The 26,730-nt window shown below is 35.1% G+C and overlaps 2 protein-coding genes across 5 annotated transcripts in view; one reads left to right on the top strand and one right to left on the bottom strand.

Annotated features, from left to right (window-relative positions):
* LOC122412870 (RNA polymerase II-associated protein 1) overlaps positions 1-5,469 on the top strand; it is a 6,808-nt gene extending 1,339 nt beyond the window's left edge. For all 4 annotated transcript variants that reach the window (XM_043422810.1, XM_043422819.1, XM_043422829.1 and 1 more), the window contains exons 3-8: positions 173-1,290; positions 1,882-2,051; positions 2,221-2,380; positions 2,621-2,906; positions 3,200-3,300; positions 3,526-5,469. In XM_043422810.1, coding sequence (XP_043278745.1) covers positions 173-1,290; positions 1,882-2,051; positions 2,221-2,380; positions 2,621-2,906; positions 3,200-3,300; positions 3,526-4,882 — 3,192 coding nt within the window. In that variant the 3' untranslated portion in view covers positions 4,883-5,469. The remainder of the gene's footprint in view (positions 1-172; positions 1,291-1,881; positions 2,052-2,220; positions 2,381-2,620; positions 2,907-3,199; positions 3,301-3,525) is intronic.
* LOC122412902 (CB1 cannabinoid receptor-interacting protein 1-like) lies at positions 5,062-26,730 on the bottom strand. The gene is made up of 2 exons (XM_043422891.1): positions 26,286-26,730; positions 5,062-7,827 (listed from the first exon to the last, which is right to left on the bottom strand). Exons 1-2 carry the CDS (start codon positions 26,459-26,461, stop codon positions 7,503-7,505), a joined length of 501 nt encoding a protein of 166 aa, XP_043278826.1. The 5' UTR covers positions 26,462-26,730; the 3' UTR covers positions 5,062-7,502.

Raw genomic sequence — 26,730 nt, 5'->3', positions numbered from 1 at the left:
GATCTTTTATTGTTATCAACTGTAAGAAATGTTATCAATTTTCCTACTACGAGGAATTTTTTGTAAAAAAAAAAAAAACTAAAAATTTCAGGAACTGATTTTTTCAAACTATTCTTAATTTTATTGAATCTGCGGTACTTGCATTCAATTTATGATTATTATGTTTATCAAGGCATCTGGTGCAGCAGGAAGTTTATTTCTCCAGCAAGTATCAAAAAACTTGCAGCCACAAACATCACTAACTTGCCATGAGGGAAATACAATTACTGCAATACCCAGGAAAAATATGACAGTGATGAATCCTCTGAAGTCAGAGATCCATGAAGAAAATCTGGAGAAATTGAAAGCAATGACTGCAAAAGAGATACTGCAGGCAAAATCTCAACTGGAGAGTACTTTGAGTCCAGAACTAATAAAATTTCTTCGAAGTAAAAATAAAATCTTAAACAAATCGACAACAGAAACAAACAAGGAAATTCGCCATGAAAAAATGGAAATAAACGAAACGGTGTGGACAGAGTCATTGGAAACACCATTGAAATCTGACAATAACGAAACGAAGATAGAAATGAATTCAACAAAAATGGATTACAATTTTGAAAAATTGGGAAACGATACTCCAGCGATTGAGTTGGCGGGAGCAGCAGCAGCAGAAGGATGGATGCACATGGACACAATTGAACGTGAAAAACTTGAGTGGATGAAAGACGTTCCTGATGGGAATGACAAAACAACGCCGGAAGAGCCTTACAATGCTCGCTTCGATTTCAATGGTGTACTTTTGCCATTTCACGATGAAAATCTCACAGTGGATAAGGGCTTACATCACCATGGTGAAGAGCCTGATCGTCCAGGCTATTCGTTGCAAGAATTGTTGCAACTAAGCCGATCGTCGAACCAACAACAGCGCTGCACTGCCCTCACAACTCTGGCAAATATAATGGAAAAAAGTCGCAACGGGTGGTACGACAAAGTTCTTGAACCTGCTCCTCTCATTGCTCTCAATGAGAAAAATATTTTACTACTGCTCAGATTTTCCTTGGATGATACCTCTGTCGCTATTGTCACTGCTAGTATGCAAGCACTTAGAGCTTTCTTATATAGCGAAGCCGACGAAATTTGTTTGGATAGACTCTTTGGTTGGCGTTATTCCGATGGAAACATCCTTGAACCAGAATTAACCGCTCCGAAAACAGATGTAACCGATACAAGTGCTTTGAAGGATCACGAACTTGCTCAGTTGGACACCATTGTTGCTGCTATTCGATCGGATATCGTTATTCGTTTGAGGTAGAAAATATCACCCGTTTTTTTCATTGCTTTACTTCAAACAAATCCAGACGATGTTCCTATCCTTGTTTTTTTTTTGTTTTTACAACATTTGTCTTTTATTTCTCCAAAATGAAGAATTTCCAGAAAAAGAACCGTATAATAGCTGGAAAGCTAATTCAGAGAAATGTGAAACATTATATTGCTCCTTGTAATAAACGCTGGTAGGAATTCAAAAATTTTCGACGGGAAATATCACAGGCCTGGAGTGGTTGAACATTTTTCAATTCTCGATCTCCACCATATTCGATCTCAAACATATTTGCCAAAAGACTTCATTTTCAATTTTAACAAGATAAAAATAAATTTTATTCAATTAAAACCATTTTGATATATTCTTACTTGACGAGAAAATTAGAAATCATCGTGAAATTACGTACCCAAAACTCGCCAAACGTATAAAAGGCTCAAACAAAAATAAAGAGAATGAATGGATATAAAGTGGCATTATTGAAAGCTGAAGAGTAATATTCATCGTTATTAGATTCATCTATGAGTATTTTTTTTGTGTATATTGAAGCTATTATATATTTTCATTGAATTTGTTTTTAGGTATGTTTTGAATGAAATGCATCCACCGCCAATAGGTGTGACCGCAGCTTTAGAAATTTTGACGCGTTTGTCGAGACAATCACGGACCACAGCATTGAACATTGCTTGCATTCCAAATTTACTTGAAAGCATCGTTCAAAACTTTATTCCTGTCGGCTTGAATCGATTCAGTAAGTGTATAAAAACTGATTATTTCCTTCAGGTGTTAAATTCATTTATAATCGAAATTTTACGTATTGGATTGATTATGTTTACAGGGGAAATTTTGAACATCTTTACATACATTTTGACGCAGACTGACTATTGAGATTTTTTTTATCGAACGTAATTATTTTTTAGGTCCGGAAGATCCAACGAAAAATGCATACGGTTTTCCAAGTATTGCTGCTGTCAGATTTTGTCGTATTTTGATCACATACGCGGGAAGACCTGTCGCTGAGAGGCTCGATAAGCTGAAAATTGTTCATCGCATCGTGTCGTACGCATTCGACGAATCCATGTGAATATTTTATTCAATCCTTCATTCAATTTTTACTGCTCACGCTCATCATTCGGTGTTTTATGTAATTTATTAGAGTATTTTTTGTCACAATTCGAGCGAGATGTTTTCATTTCATATTGTTCCCGTCTCATTTTACAGATTCTCCTTTTTTCATATGAAAATATTATTAAAAATTATCGAAATAATATTAAAAAGAAATTTACCAAAAAAACCCTTATATCAGTTTTTAATATTCAGTTCTAGATTCGTCGGAATACGTCTCGCAATCGAGAGTTTGCGTCTTTGGAAATTATTGCTAGCGCTTAATGTCGCAGTGGACAGTATTGCTGGAGCCCGCTTACAGCTTCTCTCACAATTGCGCCTTCTCCTGGATAATCACGATCTCGGTAGTTCGTCGGAATTAATGTGTGAGCATGCAGCTGCTGTGATCAATGTTTCGATTCACGAAAGTTCGTTGATATCTACTATCAGGGAACTATTGAACAAGTGGACTACCCAGCTGGCTAAAGTGTCCGCACCCACAGTACGTGACTTTGGCAACATTGATACTTATGATGATCAAAACAAAGCAAAGAAAATCGATACCAATTTCCATAATTGTTTTTTTTCTGTTCGACATTCCGGAAAATTTTTAAAAATACCCACACGAGCGTTTTTTTTCCAAATCATCATTATTATTAATTACTTACTGCTGCCATTATAGTTTCTACTATTATTCTTATTAATTCTTATAATATCAACTTTTTGGAATTCTCCGTAGGTTTGTTTAAGGTGAATTACGTTCAACGATATTAATGTTCGATATTTTCTCAACAGTGGAGCCAAACCAAACTCGTGGCAATTATCCTAGCGAACCTGAAAGATCCTTCGTTTAGTTGCCAGCTGCTTTCGAATTCTAACATGTTCGATAGTTTATGGTATGTTGAAAAAATAGTATAATTATTCTGGTCAGTCTCCAAACTCTATTTTTTCAGTGGTTATTAAAAAATAACTTATTGCAAGTTTATTCATTATTAAAGTGAATTCGCTTTTAGTCTCACGTCAAATGTTGAGAATCGTTAAGTTTATACTATAACAAATTCCCCTACATCGCTTTTTTCAGTAATTGAAAAGGAAAATATCTTATTCGAACAATTTTTCAGTTCTACATCAAACTTACTGAGTGGTTACGTATTGTCAAGTTCCCGGGACCCACCGTCACTCCCAAGTCTCGGAGTTTTAGCAGAAAATGGTCAGGTGCAACCTGCTGTATCTATGAATTCCATTCTGCCGTTTCTTGGAACGTGGATCAAAGTTTTAGGTGATACGAAAAACGAATCTAGATTCGAGGAGCTCAAAACATTGTTGAATAACAAAAATTTGGCGAAATATATAGAAAGACTATCGAGGGAAGATTGGAGTCTCGAGATTTCGTGGTACACGAGAATCGAATTATTTCTCGTAACTGGAATCGTTCGATCTGTTATGCGTTTTCAAAATATAGTTGGGGAATCAACTAGACGAATGGTATTGAAGATAGGAATAAAACTGGTATCAACATTGCCGAGCGATGCATCGCTCGCGGTCAAAGAAATTCTTGCCTGCGTTCTCAACGATGAAACGCTAACGATTGAAAAATTAACAAACAACTTAAACAGCTTGAAGCTCACCGTTGACAACGAGAAAATACATAAATTGGTGAATTTGCCACCCGATCTGAGTATTATCTACGGTGAATACGTGTCGTCGAGCGGATGTTGGGAGCAGGCGGCGATGCCGAGAGACTGGCTTTATTTGCCCCTCGTAGCCGTTTACAGTAGCAAGAAGAATCACGCGAACGATTGGAAAAACATTGACACGACAAAAATAATCGTACTACTGAGTCTCGAATTATCGATGCCGGAAATCGTCGAAAATCTCTCACCAAGTCTTCGTTTCAGCAGACTCTTGCTTATTTATCTCTGTGACACCATCTATCTCGACGATAACATAGCGATTTTATTGAACGAGACTCTGCGACAATTACTCAAAAAATATTACAAGGAATTCAATTTCAACACTGCATTACCAGGACTAAGTTCGTTCACGGATCTTTTTACATCACTTTGCGAATCCTTCTGTGCTAACTCATACGGAAACGATGGATTTTCCATGGCTCTTATCATCCCACTTGGACAACGTCACGATGTTCATTATCGTAAATTATTATGGTCTGAACACGCTGCCGCACTAAGATACATAAGATTGAAAGGCGATAATTTGGCTGTACCTTTGACAGAGTTTCTCTATCCGGTCGAACAAGACGCCACTTTGATCGAATCTTATATGACAGCCCTTGTCAGAGGAACTGTCAAAAGTACTTGGTGCCCTCTTATGTACGAAATAGCTATGCATCACTCCGCCATGTACATACGAGGAAATACTAGATTGGCAACTGTAATACGTAAAAAAATTAGCGAATTGAAAGACAAAGAGTTGGCCTATTCTCTGCTCAACTATGAACCTCCCAAAAATATGTGAGCTGCGAAATTTTCAAAACTTTGTTTACTATGTTACCTAAAAATAATAGCGTTTGATGAAAAATCAGATTTCTTATAGCCAAAAATGTACTTCTACAATCGAAAAACTTCGAAAATGCAAGCGAAGGATTTATTTCTACTAATTGAAAAAAAAAAACAAAAGTAAATATTCAGACGATCAATCATTTCAAATATTTATTTGTCTTTTCTTTCGACAGAACGAATTTTCCCATTCGGTTTACACTCACTGTACATATTACATCTTTGATATACGATCTCAAAACCGCGCAAGGGATCGAGACAAAATTCAGAAACGAAATTAATATTTAAGAACGATTTTTCTCTCCTTTATTCAACGCACTATAATTTCCTCGCTGTTTCGATTTCTAGTTTCGAACTCTCCTTTTCTGCTTTACATACAGTTTATACTTTCAGTTATTCGTAATTTACGTGATATGTTTTCGTTGTACAAGAAATATCGTTGATGCGCATAAAATGTATTATATTTTATCTCTCCGCTTACTCCGCTATTGCACACTCTGTATTTCTTACTATGAAGCTGTAACAACGTATACAGGTACCGATCAATGCGTTCGTTGGTTTTTTTTAATGAAACGAGTTTACAACGTTACAATAAGATTTATCCTTTCTCTTTGATTTTGTTTTGCCACAGGAGTGATAAGAGAATCTTCAATAATTTTAATAGTTCCACTTTCTTTCAATTATATTTTATAAGTATTCATAATATGGCACTTCTTTCGATTTGCTTGCTTGTTATTCATTTTGAATTGTTGAAAAAAAAAAAAAAAACAGAAAAAAGTTTTTTCTCAATTTACGAAAATATCAGGTTTTTTTTATCTTTGAATTTCGAATTCGACGGAACATTCTATGTTCTCGGATAGGGCTTCGCTGAAATTCAGATCTCTTGACATGAAAAAATATCTATTCACGAGTTTGAAATACTGCCTTACTTAAATTACGTTTAAAAATAATCATTCGAAATATTTTTTGTTTGTAGTACATATTCTTGTTTCCTGCATGCAAAACGTCGATGTTCGGTTGTACGCGTGTGTTTGATTGTACCATGGACCCAGAGAGAAAAGGTTTTCATGAAAAATTTGAAACCAACCCCTTATGTCCGAACAGTCAGAGTCGAAAGAATGACGTTTCCGCGTCTTTTACAATTAATGTTGAAGAAATAAAAAACGAACGCAGAAGTAGCTCATGCAATAGTCACAGGTTCAAAAAAAAATTCAATCGTAGACCGTTGACTCATAGTTTCTTCGTAATAGTACTCGCCAAGTGAAACAACAATTATTAAAGCAATTTTTCTTTTACAAAATTAGGAGCGATCGAGTAAGACGTCTTTATCTTAGTTTTCTCTGGTCTGCATATTTATCGGATATTTTCGAGTGAAACAATTAGAAGCGATTTCTTAATCGCGAGATGAGGCACATACGCTCTAACAATGTTTTGAAAAGAACATCAGAATAAGAAAAATTCTTCCCGCAATCGGTATTTTCCACCTCTGCGAGAAAATAATAGACAACAGAGATTGTAATTGTTTTCCCTAAAAACCAAATTTTTTATAAACATAGGCTTATCAATACTTTTTAAGACCTACTTTGTGCACTGAACGTGATTGAATCGAAAATTAGCTCAGATTTAAAAAGTTCAAATCTGATCGAATGCTGTGCGAAAAGGAAGATTGATTAATGAAAAATGTTGGTCAGCCAAAAATTTGCAAGTTTTTTTTCGTTTCTCATAGATCTACTACCCTGGAATATTTTCAAGCAGCATTTTTTCACTTGATCGAATTATTCGATATTCATTTATCGATAAAATACTATATTTATATTTATACCGCAGAAAATTCGAGGCGAAATTATTTAATGGAACGAAAAACAGATGAAAAAATACGAAATAAGTATGAATAAGTACTGGTCGGATGGAAACGCAAAGGTCATCTATTTCAAGGCAAGAATGAAGGCCACCCTTGTTCGGCTCTTCAGGTCGTCGATATTAAGTATCCACAGAGTATATATCGAAAAGGTTGCGCGTCAATAGTACGTAAAAATTAATGGACGTATTTTTTTTTCTTTCCTCATAGTTTGTTGCAAGTGCATCGATAATTTATGGTTGTAACGATCGATCGAGTTTTGGATCGTACAAAAGACGCTGTTGAGCGGTAGTAATAAAATATATATCGATTACTCATGAAGAATTTTCTCAAGAACAGTGTTAATTATAATCTATCTAATATCGCGCGAATGGAAGCGACCATTTTTCGAAAGCAATAGCACTTTTGGATCGAGTATGCGTTTAAATGGCTGTGTTTCATACATTTTTTAATTTTCATCATTTTAAATAAGATCCTTCAAGAGGGAGCACGAATGCCTAAGCAGGGAGCTTAAAAAAGACTCTCCGAAAAAACTATTGAAAAAGTTGATAAAGATTTTTTCTGCATAAAAAAATAAAAAAGTTACTCTGCAAAATCGAATACAGTTTGATGAATGAAGTGAATGGAGGAAATGAAAATATTAAAATGAGTAAATGATTGCAACGAGTATCTAGAGACGAGAAGAGGATAACAAGTCGGTTTACGTGTTTTCATTATTGGGTTACGATTCAATGCCCAATTTCCGATAAGTCTCTTTGTCGACTGTCACTAATCGACCCTCGACGCTCGAACAATCGAGTTCAATACAGTGCAATCTCGCACCCCATTCGCAATGACTCTGGTCACCAGATTTGTAATACTTTATTTGCAAACACGTGGTCAAGTAACCAGAACCCAAAACTCTCATCGCGATGGGCAATTCTTCGCGATGTCCCCGCGCGCTCGGTTCCACATCTTTGGTGCTGTGATAAGCGCTGTAAGCGCACGCAGTCCCGTCACGTGCACGTTCCACCGCTTCCACTTGTTTTCCACCGATGCTTAAGGACCTGCAATCATGGAATCGACTCAGAATATCGTTGTTGTTAACGAGACCGAAAAATTTTTCAATTCATATCCAAGGCTTAAAAGAAACAATGTTAAACGACCTCTTATTACTATACTACCTAATTTCATTCTAATACGGATATAAATTTAATCTAATGAAACTTTTTGTTTTGGAGAGAAATTAAAAGTTGGTCAAGAATTACAAAAATTGTTGAAGAGATGTTTTCAAGAACAGACAATTTATCTGGCAATTATTCAGTGAGAAATTTTATAAAAAGGAGAAAAAAATATTCATCTCTCGACTTTTTAGCAAGAAAGGTGGCTTTTTCATTTCTATCCTTAACACCTCACAGACTTCACAATACCGAACAGAGACGATTTTGTGAAGGTGTTGTTGAAATGTGTCTTCACGTTGAAATATTGTCATCAATGTGCGAGCCAAGTACTTTCATTATTTTCTAATCAGTCGTAACCAACCAACCAGCCAGCAACTATATGTACAGGGTGGATCATTTTTTTAACTTTGCTATTTTAATATCTCGAAAATTAAGCGCTTTCGATGAAAATTTTTCAGACAAAATTGACAGGGTTTGGTGGGGGACGTCTAACGACGTTAGACTCAGATTCGTATTTTGTGTGAGAAAATAAGTAACTTTTGTCTGACAAAGTTTTTGCAAAAATCTTAAATTCAAAATTTTTTTATTTCACGAATTATTGATGCGGCTTGAAAAATTACGAATTGAAAATTCGGCAGGGAACAAGATTGGAGATTTACTGGAATTATTTATGAGTTTTTTTAGATCATTTCGTTGGACTCCAACGTTGGAAACTTCGGCGTCATAAATTCAAATCAAAAATTGATATTCTAAGTTTTGGAGAATAGTATCACCCACTCGCTCACCGCTTCACCGTCCACTTCAGCGTCACCCAATATGTATTACATGGAGGTTGCTGATCAGATTTACACACCACTTGGTCCTGAGAAAGGCCGTTTGTTTTTTTAACGCCTGTTACTGCTTGATCTAGTCCATTTCGTGTTCAAAATGGCCTCCATTGCTCTGGATGCACAGGTTGAGCCTATGTCGGAAATTAATAATCACCGATCTGATGGTGTTGGCATTGATTGCCGTACACTCTCCTCCAATCCGCTCGACTATATGCACTCTTGTGGTCGGTGCACTTTCGTAGACCGTGTTTTTCAGGTATCCCCACAGCAGGAAATAGTCCAGTGGATTGAGACCAGGCGATCTTGGGGGCCATGCAATAGATCCTCTTCCGATCCAACGATTTGCCGTAAAACCCCTGAAGTCGGTCGTTTTGTAGTCGTTTCGACCGAAATCCTGGTCGTACAATTTGCTAGGGTGGGTATCGGAAATCTATAAAGTTCCGCACTCTTCCATAATAGTGAGCAGTAGTGTCATCTTTCTGAAACCCCAGCTGCTGTCAGATGTTCAACGGGACGTTCTCGAAATAGACTGGAAGATGGTGTTGAAGAAAATGCAAGTACATTTCACTATTGATGGGACAGCCGAAAAAATGTGGCCCGATAATTTGATTGTCGTCGATCCCTATCAAAGTGATGAGACTCGAGCGATGTTGATTGCCGATTTCTCTATTCCAGTGAGGGTTCTCTGGTGACCAATAATCGGAGTTGTGTCTGTTTAGATAAAACCAGTATTGTGAAAAGTGGTCTCGTCGCTAAAGCAAACCCTAAAGAAGAAATGTTCATCTCCATCGAATTGTTGAAGTGCCCAGCGACAAAATCCAAGTCTTCGAGCGTAGTCTTGAGCATCCAATTCCTGTAGGAGGTGGATATGATAAGGACGGTATCGGACGGAACGTAACATTCGCTGAAATGTAGATCACGGTATTCCGAGTTATCGTTGTATTGCGCGAGTGCTGATATGTTGTGAATCATTCCCAAAATAGCAACAAGTTGAGTGTCATTTCGGTTCACATTCCGATTTCTTCGTCTCTGACGAACAAGTGCATTGCTACGAGATCATCTCTCAATGATTATGATTTGTTGATAAGAAGGGTGATCTCGGCCATGATAGTGCTGAGCGTAAAAAATTGCAGCTTGTCTATAATTCCTACAACATTCACCAAGCATCAGTAAAATGTTGACTGACCACTGACTTTTACAAGTTCGGCTTAACACCAGCTTAAAACAACATTCACGTAAATCCAAAAAGCGTTATCGCACATGTATCGATAGGAATAACAGTGAAAGTATTTTGTGAACAGGCGCTGAGCTTTGCAAGCAAATCGAACCAGCATGATAATCGGTGATTATTAATTTCAGACATAGGCTCAACCTGTGCATCCAGAGTAATGGAGGTCATTTTGAACAAGAAATGCGCGAGATCAAGCAGCAACAGGCGTTAAAAAAACAAACGGCCCTTCTCAGGGCCAAGTGGTGTGTAAAATCAGATCAACAACCTCCATGTAATGCACACTGGGTAACGCTGATGCTGACGGTGAAGAGTGATAGCTCAGACAGTAATCAACAATTGGAACTACGCTAGCCGAGCGCGTGGGTCACACTATTCTTCGAAACTTAGAATATCAATTTTTTAACTGAATTTGAGATTTTTGCAAAAACTTTGTCAGACAAAAGTTACTTATTTTCTAATACAAAATACGAATCTGCGATAAAAAATATGTAGTTCCTATGAAGAAAACGAAATTGATGTTCAAATGACCTTGAAGCCGCTACTGAAGGTCAAAACTGCTAACGTCGTTAGACGTCCACCACCAAACTCTGTCTATTTTGTCTGAAAAATTTTCATCGAAAACGCTTAATTTTCGAGATATTAAAATGACAAAGTTAAAATGAGCTACCCTGTATATATACAGGGTGTCCCATTTTAATCTTACACCTGACTTTTCTCGGAAAATATTGCTCGGATCAAATATTGTGTGGAACAAAACTTTTAGGGGTTAAGGGGGGACGTTTGATAAAAATTGGTTTGTGGATCCAAAATTCAAAATGGCGGCGTTAGAATGGCCGACATGTTTTTTTCGAATGGAAACATAACTTTTTTTCATCACCAAAAAATTTTTCAGCGCAAAACCAACAACTTTTGTTGGATAAATTTTTTGATCAAGTTGATATTTTTTTAAGTGAGAACATCATTTTCAACTATTTTAGAGGTATCCAGGATGCACCGCGAAGAGATCTTTAACGTACCAAGTGCAAGTGCGTTTGCGTGTGCGTCTGCATATGCGTGCATACGTGGAGGTGCATGTGTGTGTGTGTGTTTTTTATTTTCATTTTATTTTTCAACTTTTTTAAAAAGAGGGGCATGCAATGCCTTTATGCCCATAGGTACGCTCACAAGGATTAGGTCTCTGCGGTTCGTCACTACCGCAGTATTTTCGGACTCCAAAAGAAAACATCATTGGTAGTACTGACGTAGTCTGACTTTGCGTAGTTCTCTTACTTTAGAGTTTTAAATCAGAGAAGAATTTTTTATTTTAGAAGTCATTGTGATCGCCCACGGATGAAAAATTGATTGAAACGTTTATCTTCTGACTCCGCAGCCATTAGCAAGAGACGAAATCGAAAATTTGTAAAGGTTCTGAAATCAGAGAAAAATTCTTGATTCTCGAAATTTTTAAAAATTCTTAAATTAGAGGAAAACTCTGAAAATTAGCAACAATGGCTGATTTCAGTCCCAACGAAATCGTTGATATGCTCCTTACACGCAAACGCACTTGCACTTGGTACGTTAAAGATCTCGTCGCGGGACATCCTGGATACCTCTAAAATAGTTGAAAATGATGTTCTTACTTGAAAAATATGAACTTAATCAAAAAATTTTTCCAACAAAAGTTGTTGGTTTTGCGCTGAAAAATTTTTTGGTGATGAAAAAAAGTTATGTTTCCATTCGAAAAAAACATGTCGGCCATACTAACGCCGCCATTTTGAATTTTGGATGCACAAACCAATTTTTATCATACGTCCCCCTTCAACCCCTAAAAGTTTTGTTCCACACAATATTTGATCCGAGCAATATTTTCCGAGAAAAGTCAGGTGTAAGATTAAAATGGGACACCCTGTATAATCACAACGTATTATTCCATAATTAAAGATTCAGGTTCCGTTGTCTCATCCACAGGCATATCAGTCGTTGATATATATAATCACAACGTATTATTCCATAATTAAAGATTCAGGTTCCGTTGTCTCATCCATAGGCATATCAGTCGTTGAAATCGATCGAGCTAGTTATTGGATACGTGATTTGATTAACGAATTTCGATTATATCGTATTTTTCTACTCTCCTACCGGAAAAAGTATTTTCCTAAGTTAATTCAGCAATATTGAAAGATACATTTCTATTATTGTTTTTCTGAAATTTTCGAATTGAAATATGTTGAGGTTTTTGTTGAGAAAAATATCCATCTTGGGGAGTAACTCGAAACGAGTAATGCAATTTTTTACGTCGATGTCTTGTAAAATTGAGTCGTTGATTTGGAAATGTAAATATTATGTATCGTTCGTTCCCAGAACGAAATCACTGTTATTTAGACCCATAAAAATCATTTTCAAATATGGATTTAAAGTGAATTTAAAAAAAAATTGTCATATAGTTATGTTTTTTTAAACGGAAATATTATCGGCAAACACATAAATTAGACGTTACTTTTGAATTAATTTAGTTTTGTGTATTTTGTTCTAAGGATATGCGATTGTTTTCTGACGATGAGTTAATATGAACTTCCGGCTTCATTTAATACATTGTCACAGTACGCTATTGAATATCCCGATAGTCGATACCTTTAAAACCAACATACTAAAATTTCTAATGAATATTTCAAATAGTTTTTGAACAACAGCCTTCTAAAGAGTAACCACTCAGCGGTTATCTTTAACCCCTTTTTTCTCAAAACTACATTTTTCAAATTTGCCGCAGTTGTAACTCGAAGGCTAATCATTCAATCACTTTGATTTTTTGTTTTTAACTTTTTTTGTATGTTTCTCTGTACAATGACTCTCCAATTTTTCGATTATATGAAAAATGTTAATTTGGCGGGTCAAAAATCATCCAATTTTCGAGGAAAATTCGACATTTTTTTCAGAACTACCATTTTCGTAAATTTCAATTTTTTATCACAATTGTGGGTAACTGTATGGCCAATACCTTCTAGTTTAAAAATCTTCTTGGTTTTTTCAATTCCAGCCACGGGGAAAGTCGCAATCACTGCAGCAGTGGAGGACTTTTTTTGTGACCTGGGAGATAGCGGATAACTCGCTCAAAAATAGATTTTTTTATTTCAAAATTTTACTGTAAATTCATTATTTATGTATGAATATAGCTTCCTAATTTGAAAACATTCCTTGCAGTAGTTTTCTTTGAAAAAATTCCTAAAAATCGGCTTTTTTTAGGCTGTTACACTCAACCGACCCCTTAATTTTGAGATTCCAATCATCTTTATTCTTCAAAAATGTTCTCGATGTTCCTATCGCTTTTGATAAATAATAAATGGATGGAATATCGTGGGATTGGCTGAGTAAAAAGTATCGTTTGACGAGACAAACAGCTTCAATCGTTAAGCTTCTTATGAGCACAAAGAAATTCCCCATGATATTGGAGATTTATTGTTATTATTGAAAATAATAGGGGAGGCCGGGGCTTGTTGGCCAACTTTTCAAACTATTGCTTACAAACAGGGAACTAAAAAAGATTTTAAAACCCAAAAATGGTTGTTTCGAATAGAAGCAACCTTCCGCTATCTCAGATAAAAATTTGAATTTTTAAATCTAAAATAAAATGAATGATCGAATCGCTTTTTTGACGAACCGTTTTTGTGAAAACCGACCCCACGGTCGGGACAAGTTGACATAAGCATTGGGGCAAGTTGACTTCCCAATGTCATCGGCCATGAATCAATATTATTCATTTGATGATTCAAAAAATGAATACCAAGTGTTGACATAAGTGAATGTAAAGATAATTTTTGTTCATAAGCGTGAGAAAAAGGAATATTTGATCCTCATCTCCGTCATCAAAATCAGAATTGAAGTTTTTATACACATAGAACATTTTTACCGACACACCTTGAGTGGGCACATTTACAGCATTCATGCACACTCTCGTCCAAAAGTTTGGGTTCACCAGTTGAAATTTTTACCCACACTAAAAGTTCGATAGCTTGGTCAAAAATCAATGGAATCGAATTTAATAAACGTCATGTTAAAGGGAATAAGTTGAGCTTCAATTTGCTGACTCTTAAACTTTTTTACATTTTTTTTTTAGCTGGCACGCATTTTAGAACAGCACCGTTTTTTGACAATTTTTGGCCTTCGTAAACCGGCTGCCAATGTAGTAGACATTTTTTTCGCTACTTTCCTCCATGACAGCTTTGAAGGGGATAGAAAAAGCTTCATTTTTGTTTTTTAATAAATATCGTACGATTTTTTTCGCACGGCTATCTTTATTTCAGCAAAAAATTAGGAGTTTCAGAAATTGTGGCGTATTTCTAAAACTTTGGGGGTTCCGAGGAAATGTCAGGAGGGTAAAAAGTTGTATCGGTTTATAATAAACTTGTTCTAATTATTTTAGATTCCGTTTTTGAAAATTTTTTTTTCATCTTTTTGGTCAGGTCTCGAGTGACAAAACTCGAGAAATATCGGGTTTGGGATAAAATTTCAGAAGGGAAGAAAGTTTCAATTTGTAATTTCGAACTCACTGACATTTTTCAAATTTTTTTGTCGATTTTTTCAAAACAAGTGAGGTACTTGTTTTTAGATTTCATCGCAATCCCCATATCATTTCGATAGAAAACATTATTCTCTTAGTCTCTTACCTTATTTACACTTGTTTCTCATCGAAAAAGCCGCCTTTAGATTTGGGGACTGCGTTAACGAGTCGCAGCATTCCTCGATTAATTTGTTATAATTATGTGGCTTGGTCCAAACTCACCCAAACGTTCTCAAGCTTTCGCCACAAATCGCTGGCAGAAAAAGGACAGATTGTTCTAACTTTCTGATCGAGCTTCTCCCACAGAAGCTCGATCGGATTCAATTGAATCCGATCTCCTAACTTAAGTTAGGAGATTGTGATGGCCAAGTCATATTAATGATTCCTTTTTTTCTGAGAGCACGTTCTTCTAACGTGAACTCGTAATTGAGAATTGAAAAATAAAAATTTGGGTTCTTCCGTCTACGCAGTATATTCCTCCACTGACACACTTTTCATCCATGATGTTATAGCACCCATTGGTATAGTTTTTTTTTTATTAACTAGACACAGTAGCGGTTTTTTACAGCAACACACTGCTGGTGTCAACTAAATTTGCCAAGCCATAATAAACAAATCAATCGAGCGAAACAGGTGTAAATAAGGTAAGAGACTAAGAGTTTTCTATCGAAATGGCATGGGGATTGCGATGAAATCTAAAAAAAAAAGTACCTCACTTGTTTTGCAAAAATCGACAAAAAAATTTGAAAATATGTCAGTGAGTTCAAAATTACAAATTGAAACTTTCTTCCCTTCTGAAATTTTATTCCAAACCTCATATTTCTCAAGTTATTGTCAGTCGAGATCTGACCAAAAAGATGAAAAAAAAAATTTTCAAAAACGAAATCTAAAATAATTAGAACAAGTTTATTATAAACCGATACAACTTTTTACCCTCCTGACATTTCCTCGGAACCCCCAAAGTTTTAGAAATACGCCACAATTTCTGAAACTCCTAATTTTTTGCTGAAATAAAGATAGCCGTGCGAAAAAAAATCGTACGATATTTTTTAAAAAACAAAAATGAAGCTTTTTCTATCCCCTTCAAAGCTGTCATGGAGGAAAGTAGCGAAAAAAATGTCTACTACATTGGCAGCCGGTTTACGAAGGCCAAAAATTGTCAAAAAACGGTGCTGTTCTAAAATGCGTGCCAGCTAAAAAAAAAATGTAAAAAAGTTTAAGAGTCAGCAAATTGAAGCTCAACTTATTCCCTTTAACATGACGTTTATTAAATTCGATTCCATTGATTTTTGACCAAGCTATCGAACTTTTAGTGTGGGTAAAAATTTCAACTGGTGAACCCAAACTTTTGGACGGGAGTGTACGTCGACACTGTGTTAGCCAACCCCATGTCATTATTGGCCTACTTACCTCGCACTGTTTTTTTTAACAACAAAACATTCTACCAGCAAATTATAGCGATAATTGAAAAGAATACTAATTAAAGTTCAATATACAAATATTCATGTAGAGGATTATTCTAATAAATGGAAAAAAATTCGAGGCAGCTGGAGATAGTTAAGATTGACATAAAAATTTGGTTTTGTAGCTGGATTTATGAAAATTCTTCACTGTTCCTAAATGACGTGTCGCTCCAACACGTTGGGACACATGAATGAGAAAGGTCTCCCCTATTTTTTAAACTTCTGTGCTCAATTTAAGTACGAATAGACTCTATTTTCAGCCACATTGTCTTTCAATGAACTTGTATTCGGAGAAACGTTCGATAATATTGGAGAAGCTCTTCTTACGTTGCGGTAGCGTTCGGATGTGAAGAGTCTCACAGTTGCTCATTCCGACATGTATTTTGCCGAGGTGAAGTGTGCGTGTGTGCGTATATGCAAAAAAAATTTCGAGAATTGTTAAATTTGAACTTCTCGTTTGATCGTTTCGTGCATTCTATTTTTATCAAGAGACTCGGTAGAAGTACATTTCGTTTGAGTTATCGAGTCTCGTTTCAGTCTCGGAATAAGTACATTGACAGCCCTGTCGTCTGCTGGCCTGAGATATACAATATGAATGCATTCATCCGAAAACTGGATTCCGGTTTCGCGAATTATCTGCTGATGAAACCTGCAACAACTTTCGCTTCCAAACAATTATTTTAGTCTCATTTCATCCATCCAATAAATTTATACACCAAGCGTGATCACATGTATATGTGTCCTAATAAATTAAAGAGTATGCTTGCGTGTATATCTGCATCTACATTAGGGTGGTCCTTATTTGAGGTTGACATTTTTTTTTTCAATTTCCCCCCCTGGTTCGATTCCAAATCATTAAAAAAGACACCACGAAAAAGCTGGAGTCAGTGGGATGATGGGAAATGGTGCCGGCAAGTCCGAATCGATTGAAAAAAAGACATTTTATATAAAAGTGATGTTTTTCTGCTGGGGCCGGGTATTTATCATTTTATTCGAATGTTTCTTCCTTTTGTAATCTCTGCGTGTTTTCCTATTATAGTCTCTGTGGCATAGAGTCCAATTATCACACTTCCCTGGGAAAGCCGACGCCGTTCCGAATATCATGTCTCGTGGCACAGCGTCCAGCTAACACGATATTCTTCCTGATATCTTTTAAGTTTTCTCGGCATAGCCCAAGCCATCTTAACTACAAATTCTATCCTCAAATATTAATCTTCTTAAATAATCATTATTCTTTAATAACTTTCATATAAAATGCTGATATAGATCATCCGATGGTTCAGGAATTGCATCTTATTGCGAATTATTCATCAAAATTCTTTCGGCGTAGCGTTCGACTTTCTTTTGACAAACAAATTCTCAAAACAGTTCTTCTATTCCGTGTCTCTCAACATAGCGCCTGACTATCACGTTATAAAAAAGTTCCTCAGATGTAAAAATTCACATCACAACACCGACAAGCTGACATAAGCCTACGAAACAAGATTACTTCGTTTCATCGGCCCTCAAAAAAGGCTGTTCTTGAGAAATGGATCCCGAGAACGACAGATAGGGGAGACCAGGGCAAAACGGGATACCCGAAAAATGAGAGGAATTTTTTTGTCTTTTTTTTTTTATTTTTATCTTAGTCCGAAAAGAGCATGAAACATATTTTTTCCAAAATATCTTGTTTTTTTTTTTTTTGGATTTTGATTTTTTTTTTTTTTTCAAAAAATTCATTTTTTTCAAATTTTCTTTTTTTACATCACTTTTAAAATGAAAACGTTTTTGCACAGATATACAAAAAGTATTTGTAAATCTGCGATTACTGCCTCGCGGATTACCGTCTACGACAGTAATCGCAGATATATGTTTGCGGACCATCATGCGTGGTTACACATGCACATAAATCATGTGCCCACTCTGCACAATTTTGGCACTGAATCCATGATTCAGTGGACAAAGAATACAAATTTTTACAAAATAAACATTAGCAATCTTCGTTATTATTCATATCATTAATTGTGAATTGAATTACAGAGGGTGCATTCGACGTACGTTAGAGCGTTGTAAGCGCTGAGAGCGCTCACAGCGTGCGCTTGACTTACGTTTGAGCGCTGTAAGCGCTGAGATCGCTTTCAACGCTTATAGCGGTAAGTCGGAAGCACTCGGTTACGGGTGTAAAATACACCCAAGATTGAATTAAAATCATAGTAAAAAAAATTTCATGAGTTTTTGAGGGGTACCCCGTTTTGCCTCGGATTTTTTTTTTTTTTTTTTGAAAATTGAACAAAATTCCAGTACATTTCTTAGTTTTTGGGAGTAAAAAATAAACAGAGCTTCCCAGACTTCTGAAAAGTTCAATATTTCCTTAGGTATCCCGTTTTGCTCCGATCTCCCCTATATAAATTCAGTAATAGCATGCAAATAGAACCGTTTACCTCTAGGTCATGAAGAAAATATCAGAGGAAGTAATGATCTAGAAATTTTAGAAAATGTAATTCTCTCGACGAATAGAAAAACGATAGAAAAGTTGTCTATTATCGAAATTCAGGAGCAAAGAATAAAAAATCATCTGATGATTTATTTCTGGGCATACGGGAAAATATTGTAGTTCGAATTTGCAATGACTATATGTTAAATAAATACTTGAATGGTTGTCCTTAATGACGATTGACAAGAGTTTCGAGTACACTTGGATGGCTCGACGTGATTTATACATAGAAAAAGAATAGCAGCCAAAGATAAAGCAAACATAAATTTGACTGAAGTAGAAACAACGACCGGGCTTGCCGGCACCCTTTTCCATCATCCTACTGACCACAGCTTTGCTGTGGTGTCTTTTTTAGTGATTTAGAATCGAACCAGGCGGGGAATTTGAGAAAAAAAATTTCAACCCCAAATAAGGACCACCCTAATCTACATATATATACGAATAATTCCATTGTATGCTTTGGAGCGCCCTTTCTATTGAGAAAACTTCCAACAGTACGAAATTACGGAGATCAATGAAAAGCTTCTCGTATTTGATGTAGCTTTCGGAAGTTGCGACCTCGCATATAAGGTAATAATGGAAAATGGCACGAAAATGGTCATAATCGAAAGTATATGTAAGAGAGCTGTAAGGCTCACGCAAGCTTTTTTTTATGCTCGCGACGTCTTTACGCCAATACCTGTTTCAAGTTTTGTCAATTAAGGTATAACTGGATGGATAGCTCGACCAAAAATTATATCTGATTGGAATTTCCGTACTTCGTGATGCAATAAAAATCTGAAAAAATTCAACATTTGGAAAGCTATGAACAACAATTATCAATAATAATATTGCCCAAAAGTTAATAAAAAATTGTTTAAACAATTAATTAAACAATAATCAAATGTGTGTATTTTTCCGAATGCTCATGAATTTTTTCAGAATTTTCGTGGATTTTTGAAATTTCTTAAAAAAATTTTTAAAAAATTGAATTTTGGATATGTTTTAAAAGACATATTTACCATCAGTTTTGAAAAATCTCAAGGTTACTGGATAAAAAATGTACAAATAGAGCCACTTAAAAAATTTAAAAAAAGGAATTTCAAAAATCCACGAAAATTCTGAAAAAAATCATGAGCATTCAGAAAAATGCGCACATTCGATTCGTAAAAAAAAAACAAGGGTTTACTGTAAAATTATTAAAAAATTATTTATTTAAACAATTTATTAATAAATTTTGGGCAATATTATCATTGATAATTGTAGTTCATAACTTTCCAAATGTTGCTGAATTATTTCAGATTTTTATTGCACCGTGAAGTACGGAAATTCCGATCAGGTACAATTTATCGGCTGGACTATCCATCCAGTAATACCTTAAACAACATGACAAAAGAAATATTTTAATTATAATCGAGGATTTCTGATTTGAATCCAGAATTATGAGATTATAATCATCAGTTTTTTTTATTTTCGAGGATACATTTGTTTAAGGAGAATCGCTCAAATTTTACAGGCTACGGTAAATTACGACAGAATATATTAATAAAATACACGTAATTTTTGACATTTTTATATGTCGTTATAGACATAGGTTTTTATCGTCGTACGCGAATAGACCGTACACAAAATGCTCGAACGAAGATGAATTCACTAAGGAATTATTTGAATTTCTATACTTAAAAAAACTTTCGGAGTTCCTCGCATCCTTTTGACTCATATTTTCAAATACATCTGGGTAGTTAAGTTTTTACGATTCTAACGTGAAAAGCGATTCATAGCGAAAAGATAGAAGGAAAAATAGCACACAGAGATGAAAATAACTCGTTGAGATGAGGGCAAATGACTGGACGACTCATTATCGATCGGAAATAACAGCGATAGGTCAAACAAATGGTTTATTTCAATATTTCATATATTCACAAATGGTTATTATATAAGCAATTGTATGAAAACTCGAGATCTAAAAATATAACAAGATTTTATCGCTTCCAAATATTCAGTTCTCAGCTCTATGTATAGAAATACACAAATATCAATAAAAACTTTTATATATGTTGTAATTCATATAGAAATGAATCGTTAAAATTTTAACAACCGAGAAAAGCAAACTGTCATAAAGTACCTCAATCAAGAGCACCTATACATATGCATCAAAGTTAAATTTTTACAATTGTTTAAGCACCATCTATCCGAACGAATGAAAAAAAGAGTCATCCATTCGTATTCGGTGTACTCGGCGGGGCAACAGCTCTTCGGATGCTTCTTCAGTTGCTTGTATACAAGGGAAACGAAGGAAAAGCAAATTGTTGTTTTTGTAAACCGAATTTTTGGAATTTTGAGACAAAGATAGATAAGACTTGAATTCCTGATAAAAAGGGAACAATATACATGGAACTTGAATTTTTTCGAAAGCTGAACCGTGTCGAAAAAAAATATTCAAAAGGACCGTCTCAAGTATAAATATACTTTTTAACGCGTGTTGTATAAAAGGAAATACCTTTCCTTTGTTCAACACGAATAACAGAATCAAAGGTAAAATTAGGGAACAATAATGGTTCAAATTACTTTTCTTTTGTCAAGCTATTCATGTATTTGGTTGTTTTATGAAAAAAAGAAGTTTTATTGACACTTAAGGTTGATGGGTGACAGCTACGTGATTTTTCCAGCAACTATAATTTTCGAAAATTTCAAAAGTCGAAACATGCTTGAAAACAATAATTTTATTATTTTAGAAATATAATTGGTAAAGAACCAACATTTTTATACAATTTTATTATTAAATAAACGTTTGAAGAGTTCATTTTGACTAGCGTGGTGCAGCAGCTGTCGCTGCTGTTGATATCACGCTGTCAGGTTTTGTTTACAAATTTTATAGGTTGTGAAGTGAGTTTACTGTCCAAAGTAGTATTGCAGTGAAGGAAAATGAAAAAATGAACAATCAAAAAGTTTACCAGGATAAAAGTCGTCGTTTTGGAAAAATTTACAAAAAAAAAATGTGGCGAAGCTAACGAATGACAAAATATGACCAAAAGGTCGAACTGACGTCACATGCGATCTTACATGGAATGCAGCGTTGTCAAACGTTACTGATCCATTTGTCGTGGTGTAAATGACACTGAAGTTTGCAACGTTGGAGTTCAACGAAATGATGTAAAAAAACTCTCCAATAATTCCAGTGGATCTTCAATTTTGTTCACTGCCGAATTTGCAAGACGTAGTTTTTCAACCTGCACCAATGATTCGTGAAAGCAAAAATTGGTGAGTTACAGATTTTTTTTTCGTTCATTCCGTTGGAGTCCAACGTTGCAAATTTCAGCATTGTAGAAAGAAGACATTTCCTTAGTTTTCTCTGTATAAACTACTGGCATGATTGGATTAAAATTTGTTATCCTCAGAAACAAACACGAAAAGAAACACTCATAATAGCTTTTAATTAAATAAAGTGGAACACTGCTCCCATCAATCCTGTTGCTCCAATCTTTGTGCACAATATAAAATCATTTTCCTATCTAGAGTCGCTTAACATTCATGCGTGTTACTCCCAGACTACAAGGGCGATCGCGTTTTCAATTTTTTGAAATTTTCTTTTTTTAATAAAAAAAAATAATTACACAAGTTATACGACATAGCAAGTTCACGTATTTTTTATTTTTTTTTCTATCGTATTCTATAGATCGTGTCATGTAAAACAAGACTAGATCGAAAACTAGAGTTTTTTTGTTTCAATTTTTTGGTTTATAATTTTTTTCGTTTGTAATTTTTTTTTTTTTAATTTTTGTGATCTTAATTTTTTTTATCGCAATTCGTGTTTGTAAATGCCTTTGTATTTTTGTGGTTGTAATTTTTTACGTCCGATTTTTTTTCTTCTGTATTTTTTTTGTGTTCGTAATCCGATGTGGTTGGCAACTTCTGAATTTATTTTACAATGTGTTTTACAACGTTGAAGTTTGCAACGTTAGAGTCCAACGAAATGAATGAAAAAAGTATTTGTAATTCACCAATTATTTATTTTACGAATCATTGGTGTAGGTTGAAAAACTACGAATGGCAAATTCGGCAGGGAAAAAAATTGGAAATTAACTGGAATTATTTGAGAGTTTTATTAGATTATTTCGTTGGACTCCAACGTTGCAAACTTCAGCGTCATCGTGTTTTCATTCTTGAATTAAAAGTCTGTTAACCATTAATTTCCATGACTCGTCTCTAGTTTTTTTTTGGATCTTCCTCTCCCCTTCTATAGGTACTATTCCTCAGAAGATACATTTTTCTTTAACGAAATATTCAATTTGGAACCTCGGTAAAAAAAAATTATTTACCAAGTGGCTGCACCAATATTCTCCCATGTGAATATGCTGGCTGTTAGATTTCGAAGTGAACTATAAAAGCTAAAAGAACAAGTTTAGAACTTGACACGGTTTACGTGCTTCGCTCGGTTCGCAATTTCACACATAAAAATTTCCATAATTATGACCTTTTGAGATGCAAAGAGCTCAAAAGGAACATTGCGCCTATGTCTATCGATCAGCTGAACAATGCAAAGGATATACAAGTTATACAACGTTTATATAAATTCCAATTTATCTTTCTTGCATTTGAATATGCGAATGAGAACTCCCATATATTTCACTCGTTTTTTCGGCTGACTATTTTCCAATTTCATTTGGGCTGAAGGAATATTTTGTACGACGCTAAAGTTTGCAATATTAGAATAATGCTGAAGTTTGCAACGTTGGAGTTCAACGAAACGAGGGAAAAAATATTTTTAATTAACCAATTTTTTATTTCAAAAAGTATCAGTGCAGGTTGAAAAACTACGAATTGGAAATTGGACAGAAAACGAAATTGGAGAATTACTGAAATTTTTGGAGAATTTTTTTAGATCATTTCGTTGGACTCCAACGTTGCAAACTTCAACGTCATATGTTAGAGTCCAACGAAACGAACGAAAAAAAAAAAAAAAAACATTTGTAATACACCAATTTTTTATTTCACGAAGTATCGGTGCAGGTTGAAAAACTACGAATTGCAAATTCGACAAAGAACGAAATTGGAGAATTACTGGAATTATTGGAAGGTTTTTTTAGACCATTCCGTTGGACACCGACATATGACGCTGAAGTTTGCAACGTTGGAGTCCAACAAAATGATCTAAAAAAAATTCTCCAATTCTGTTACCTGCCTAATTTGCAATTCGTCGTAGTTTGTCAATCTACACCAGTAACTCGTGAATAAAAAATTGGTGAATTAAAAATGTTGTTTTCGTTAATTTCGTTGGACTCCAACGTTGTAAACTTCAACGTCGTCTCCAACGCTGCAAACTTCAGCGTCATTATTTTGTTCAGTGCTTTATGTAGCATCAAGTGCACTGTATTATTAAAGTTCCTATGTAATGCGGTTCATTCGAGGTTATCGCACATATTTTTCAACGTGTATAAAAATGAGTGGCGCCAGATCGTAATAAATTCAATGCAATCGACTTAATTTTTTTCCAGATATGTCAGATTGTCGATGAGTTTTTATGTTATGGAATTGCTGTACAATTTTAAAGCGTTTAGCGGATTGAAGCGCCGTGTGGTGTTTTTTTAAAAAAATTTAGTTGATCTCTTTCGACCGTACTCCTTCTGTACGTATGCATTACATCGAATTACCTTCGTGTTAAGTGTAAGTCATAAAAGTATAATGGATGTCTTTACAGCGTCAATGCATAAATAGTGAAAGACGAGACTAGAGTTTCTGACACGACATGCAGGAAAGCTCCAGTTTTTCATACAAGCTTCAAGAAACATGATTACTTTGGACTTGTTTAAGTTGAAATTGCAACCTTTCTCATTGATAACATTGGTGTCAGTCGAATGGATGCCACGAACCGCCCGTCAAAGTGGAACGCGAAAATCTATTATATTATCATTTGTTTTTTTTCCCGAAAAATCAGCAAAAAATTAACATTAAATGCTGTCATTTTGCCGTTTTCGAAAAATAATCGAAATCTGAATTTCAAGAAAAGCTGCTGCCGATAGAGTTATTTCGATCGAGTCTCATTTCGTATAATAACTTTAAATAAGTGCGGTGACCCTATAAATTAAAGTATATCTCATCAAAACGAAAATTCGGCAATGACGACGCGTGTTATTGCTTTAGAAGCTTTTATATGGAACGAAAAAGATTAAGTTTCACGTGGACGATATCACGGCCAATTTCCCGTTAAAAGTAACTCTCGCCCTAGCAGAAGGATTGGAGGTCATAAGTTCACCACCAACTTTTCGTGCTCACTTGCAGATGGTCTTACGTCTCATGCGGTAAAGCTGCATTCGTTCGTAAATATACTATAGGGGTTGTAGAGCATTGCTCGAGATAGTAAATATTTGAATACTCATACAATTGTATAATCGAACGAAATCGGGCGACGAACACACAAAGAAAGCTGCGTTTTTTTCATAACGGATGTTGATACATGTTGAAAAATATAATTTTGTCAAAAATAACAAGATATCACGGTGAATGAGTTTACATTTGTTGATTCAACGAGGGTATTGCCGTACTGAACGACCACCAATTTTCCATTACATTCAACAATCACATGGTTACTCGGTCAACGCAGCGTACTGTTTGCCGTTTATGCCCGTAGGATCTGATCAAACATTCAATTAGCACACTAATTAAGTTAAATAACCGAATAAAATTGACTGAGGAGGAAACACTTTCGCAACATTTTAATTTTCAAAATAATGTTCATACAAGAAGAGGGCTGCACCCTATTTTTTATATGGCATTTATCTATTCAACTGCCTTAAAATTTATACGTTCACGCACTCACAGGTACTTCATTATTGTCCCACAGACATTCTAGACAATCAAGTCGGGTGACATGAAACTCATGGATTAAGAATAGTATCCCTCTGTTTCCCTGAATGATTTTCAAATTTTTGCTACTTTTTAAGTTGAGTAAGAATATTTTAAGAATAATGATTTCTTGGCCAATTAAAAATTCAATTAGAACTGGATTATGGCGCTGAAGTTTGCAACGTTGAAGTCCAACGAAATAATCTAATAAAACTCAAATAATTCCAGTTAATTTCTAATTTTTTCCCTGCCGAATTTGCCATTCCTAGTTTTTCAACCTACACCAATGATTCGTAAAATAAATAATTGGTGAATTACAAATATTTTTTTCGTTCATTTCGTTGGACTCTAACGTTGCAAACTTCAACGTCGTACTGGATTTTGCTATAGTCAGCATGTGTATGTGCGTACTTTGAAGAGTAATCCTGACGAAGAAAATTACTATTTAAGTTATTCCTGCCCGAGACAATTTCGTGGACGGTTCTTAAAGCTCAAAAAGAAAACATGCTTTCTGTGCAAAAAAAGGCTATAATTTGTTAAAACGATGGAATTTACCATTGAAGTCAAAACGTTATTACAATTGCAGTAAATAAAATTTATACGATTTCGAAAATATTCCAGACTTATTAATTTCTAAGTTCGTAGTACAGTTCTGAAGAAACAGAGCTTCATTATACGTTCAAAACTAGTATGCGTTTGTGTTTGATGAGGTTTCGATCTGATCGATCGATTTTTCAACATTAGCAATTGCTAAACCTGTTGTCGTCCACAGATCAGTTCACATAAATACGATTGGCAATACCGTTACAAATGTTTGGTCACTCCTCGACATTACTTCACCGTGTAGAAAAGTCTGACGAAATATTTGTTGTCACCTCTGTATTATAAACATTCAACATCTTTTACCAGGACTTTATATACATAGTGTAGTGTGTTTTTTTTTCAATACAATTGCCAAATAAACGTCATAAAATCTCGGAGCTGTACCTACTGCAAAAGTTGAGGAGGTTTGAAGCTTATATCGAGACGATAAAGGGAATCGCTGCTGAATTTCACAGTTTTGAGTTGCCGGAATCTCGCTGACGTTTCCATCTTGCAGTAGACGGGACCGGCACCGGGCTCTTTTCTGACGGACAAGGTAACGCGAAATTGGCCATCACCACCCATTTATCAACATTATCCCCGTTCTTTGCACTTTGTAAAAAATTCTTGTGATTTATTTTCTCACAAATCGGTCACTTATTCGTTTTGATCTTCAAAATGTGCTGAACTCACTTTTTTTCAAAAATTTTATCGAATTTCATTAGTATTCGTAATTTCCTTAGATCTGAATGATACATTTTTAGTTCATTATTTTTTAAATATATTTCACTCGAACTTTTGTGAAGAGAGTGAATCGGTGAACACCCGACTTGCTTCACCGGCGTCACAACGCT

This window comes from Venturia canescens, chromosome 1 (assembly GCF_019457755.1).
Source record: "Venturia canescens isolate UGA chromosome 1, ASM1945775v1, whole genome shotgun sequence".
NCBI classification, from domain to species: Eukaryota; Metazoa; Arthropoda; class Insecta; order Hymenoptera; family Ichneumonidae; genus Venturia; species Venturia canescens.
Note: the sequence above shows the minus strand (reverse complement) of the source record. Positions and strands in the feature narration are given on the sequence as shown.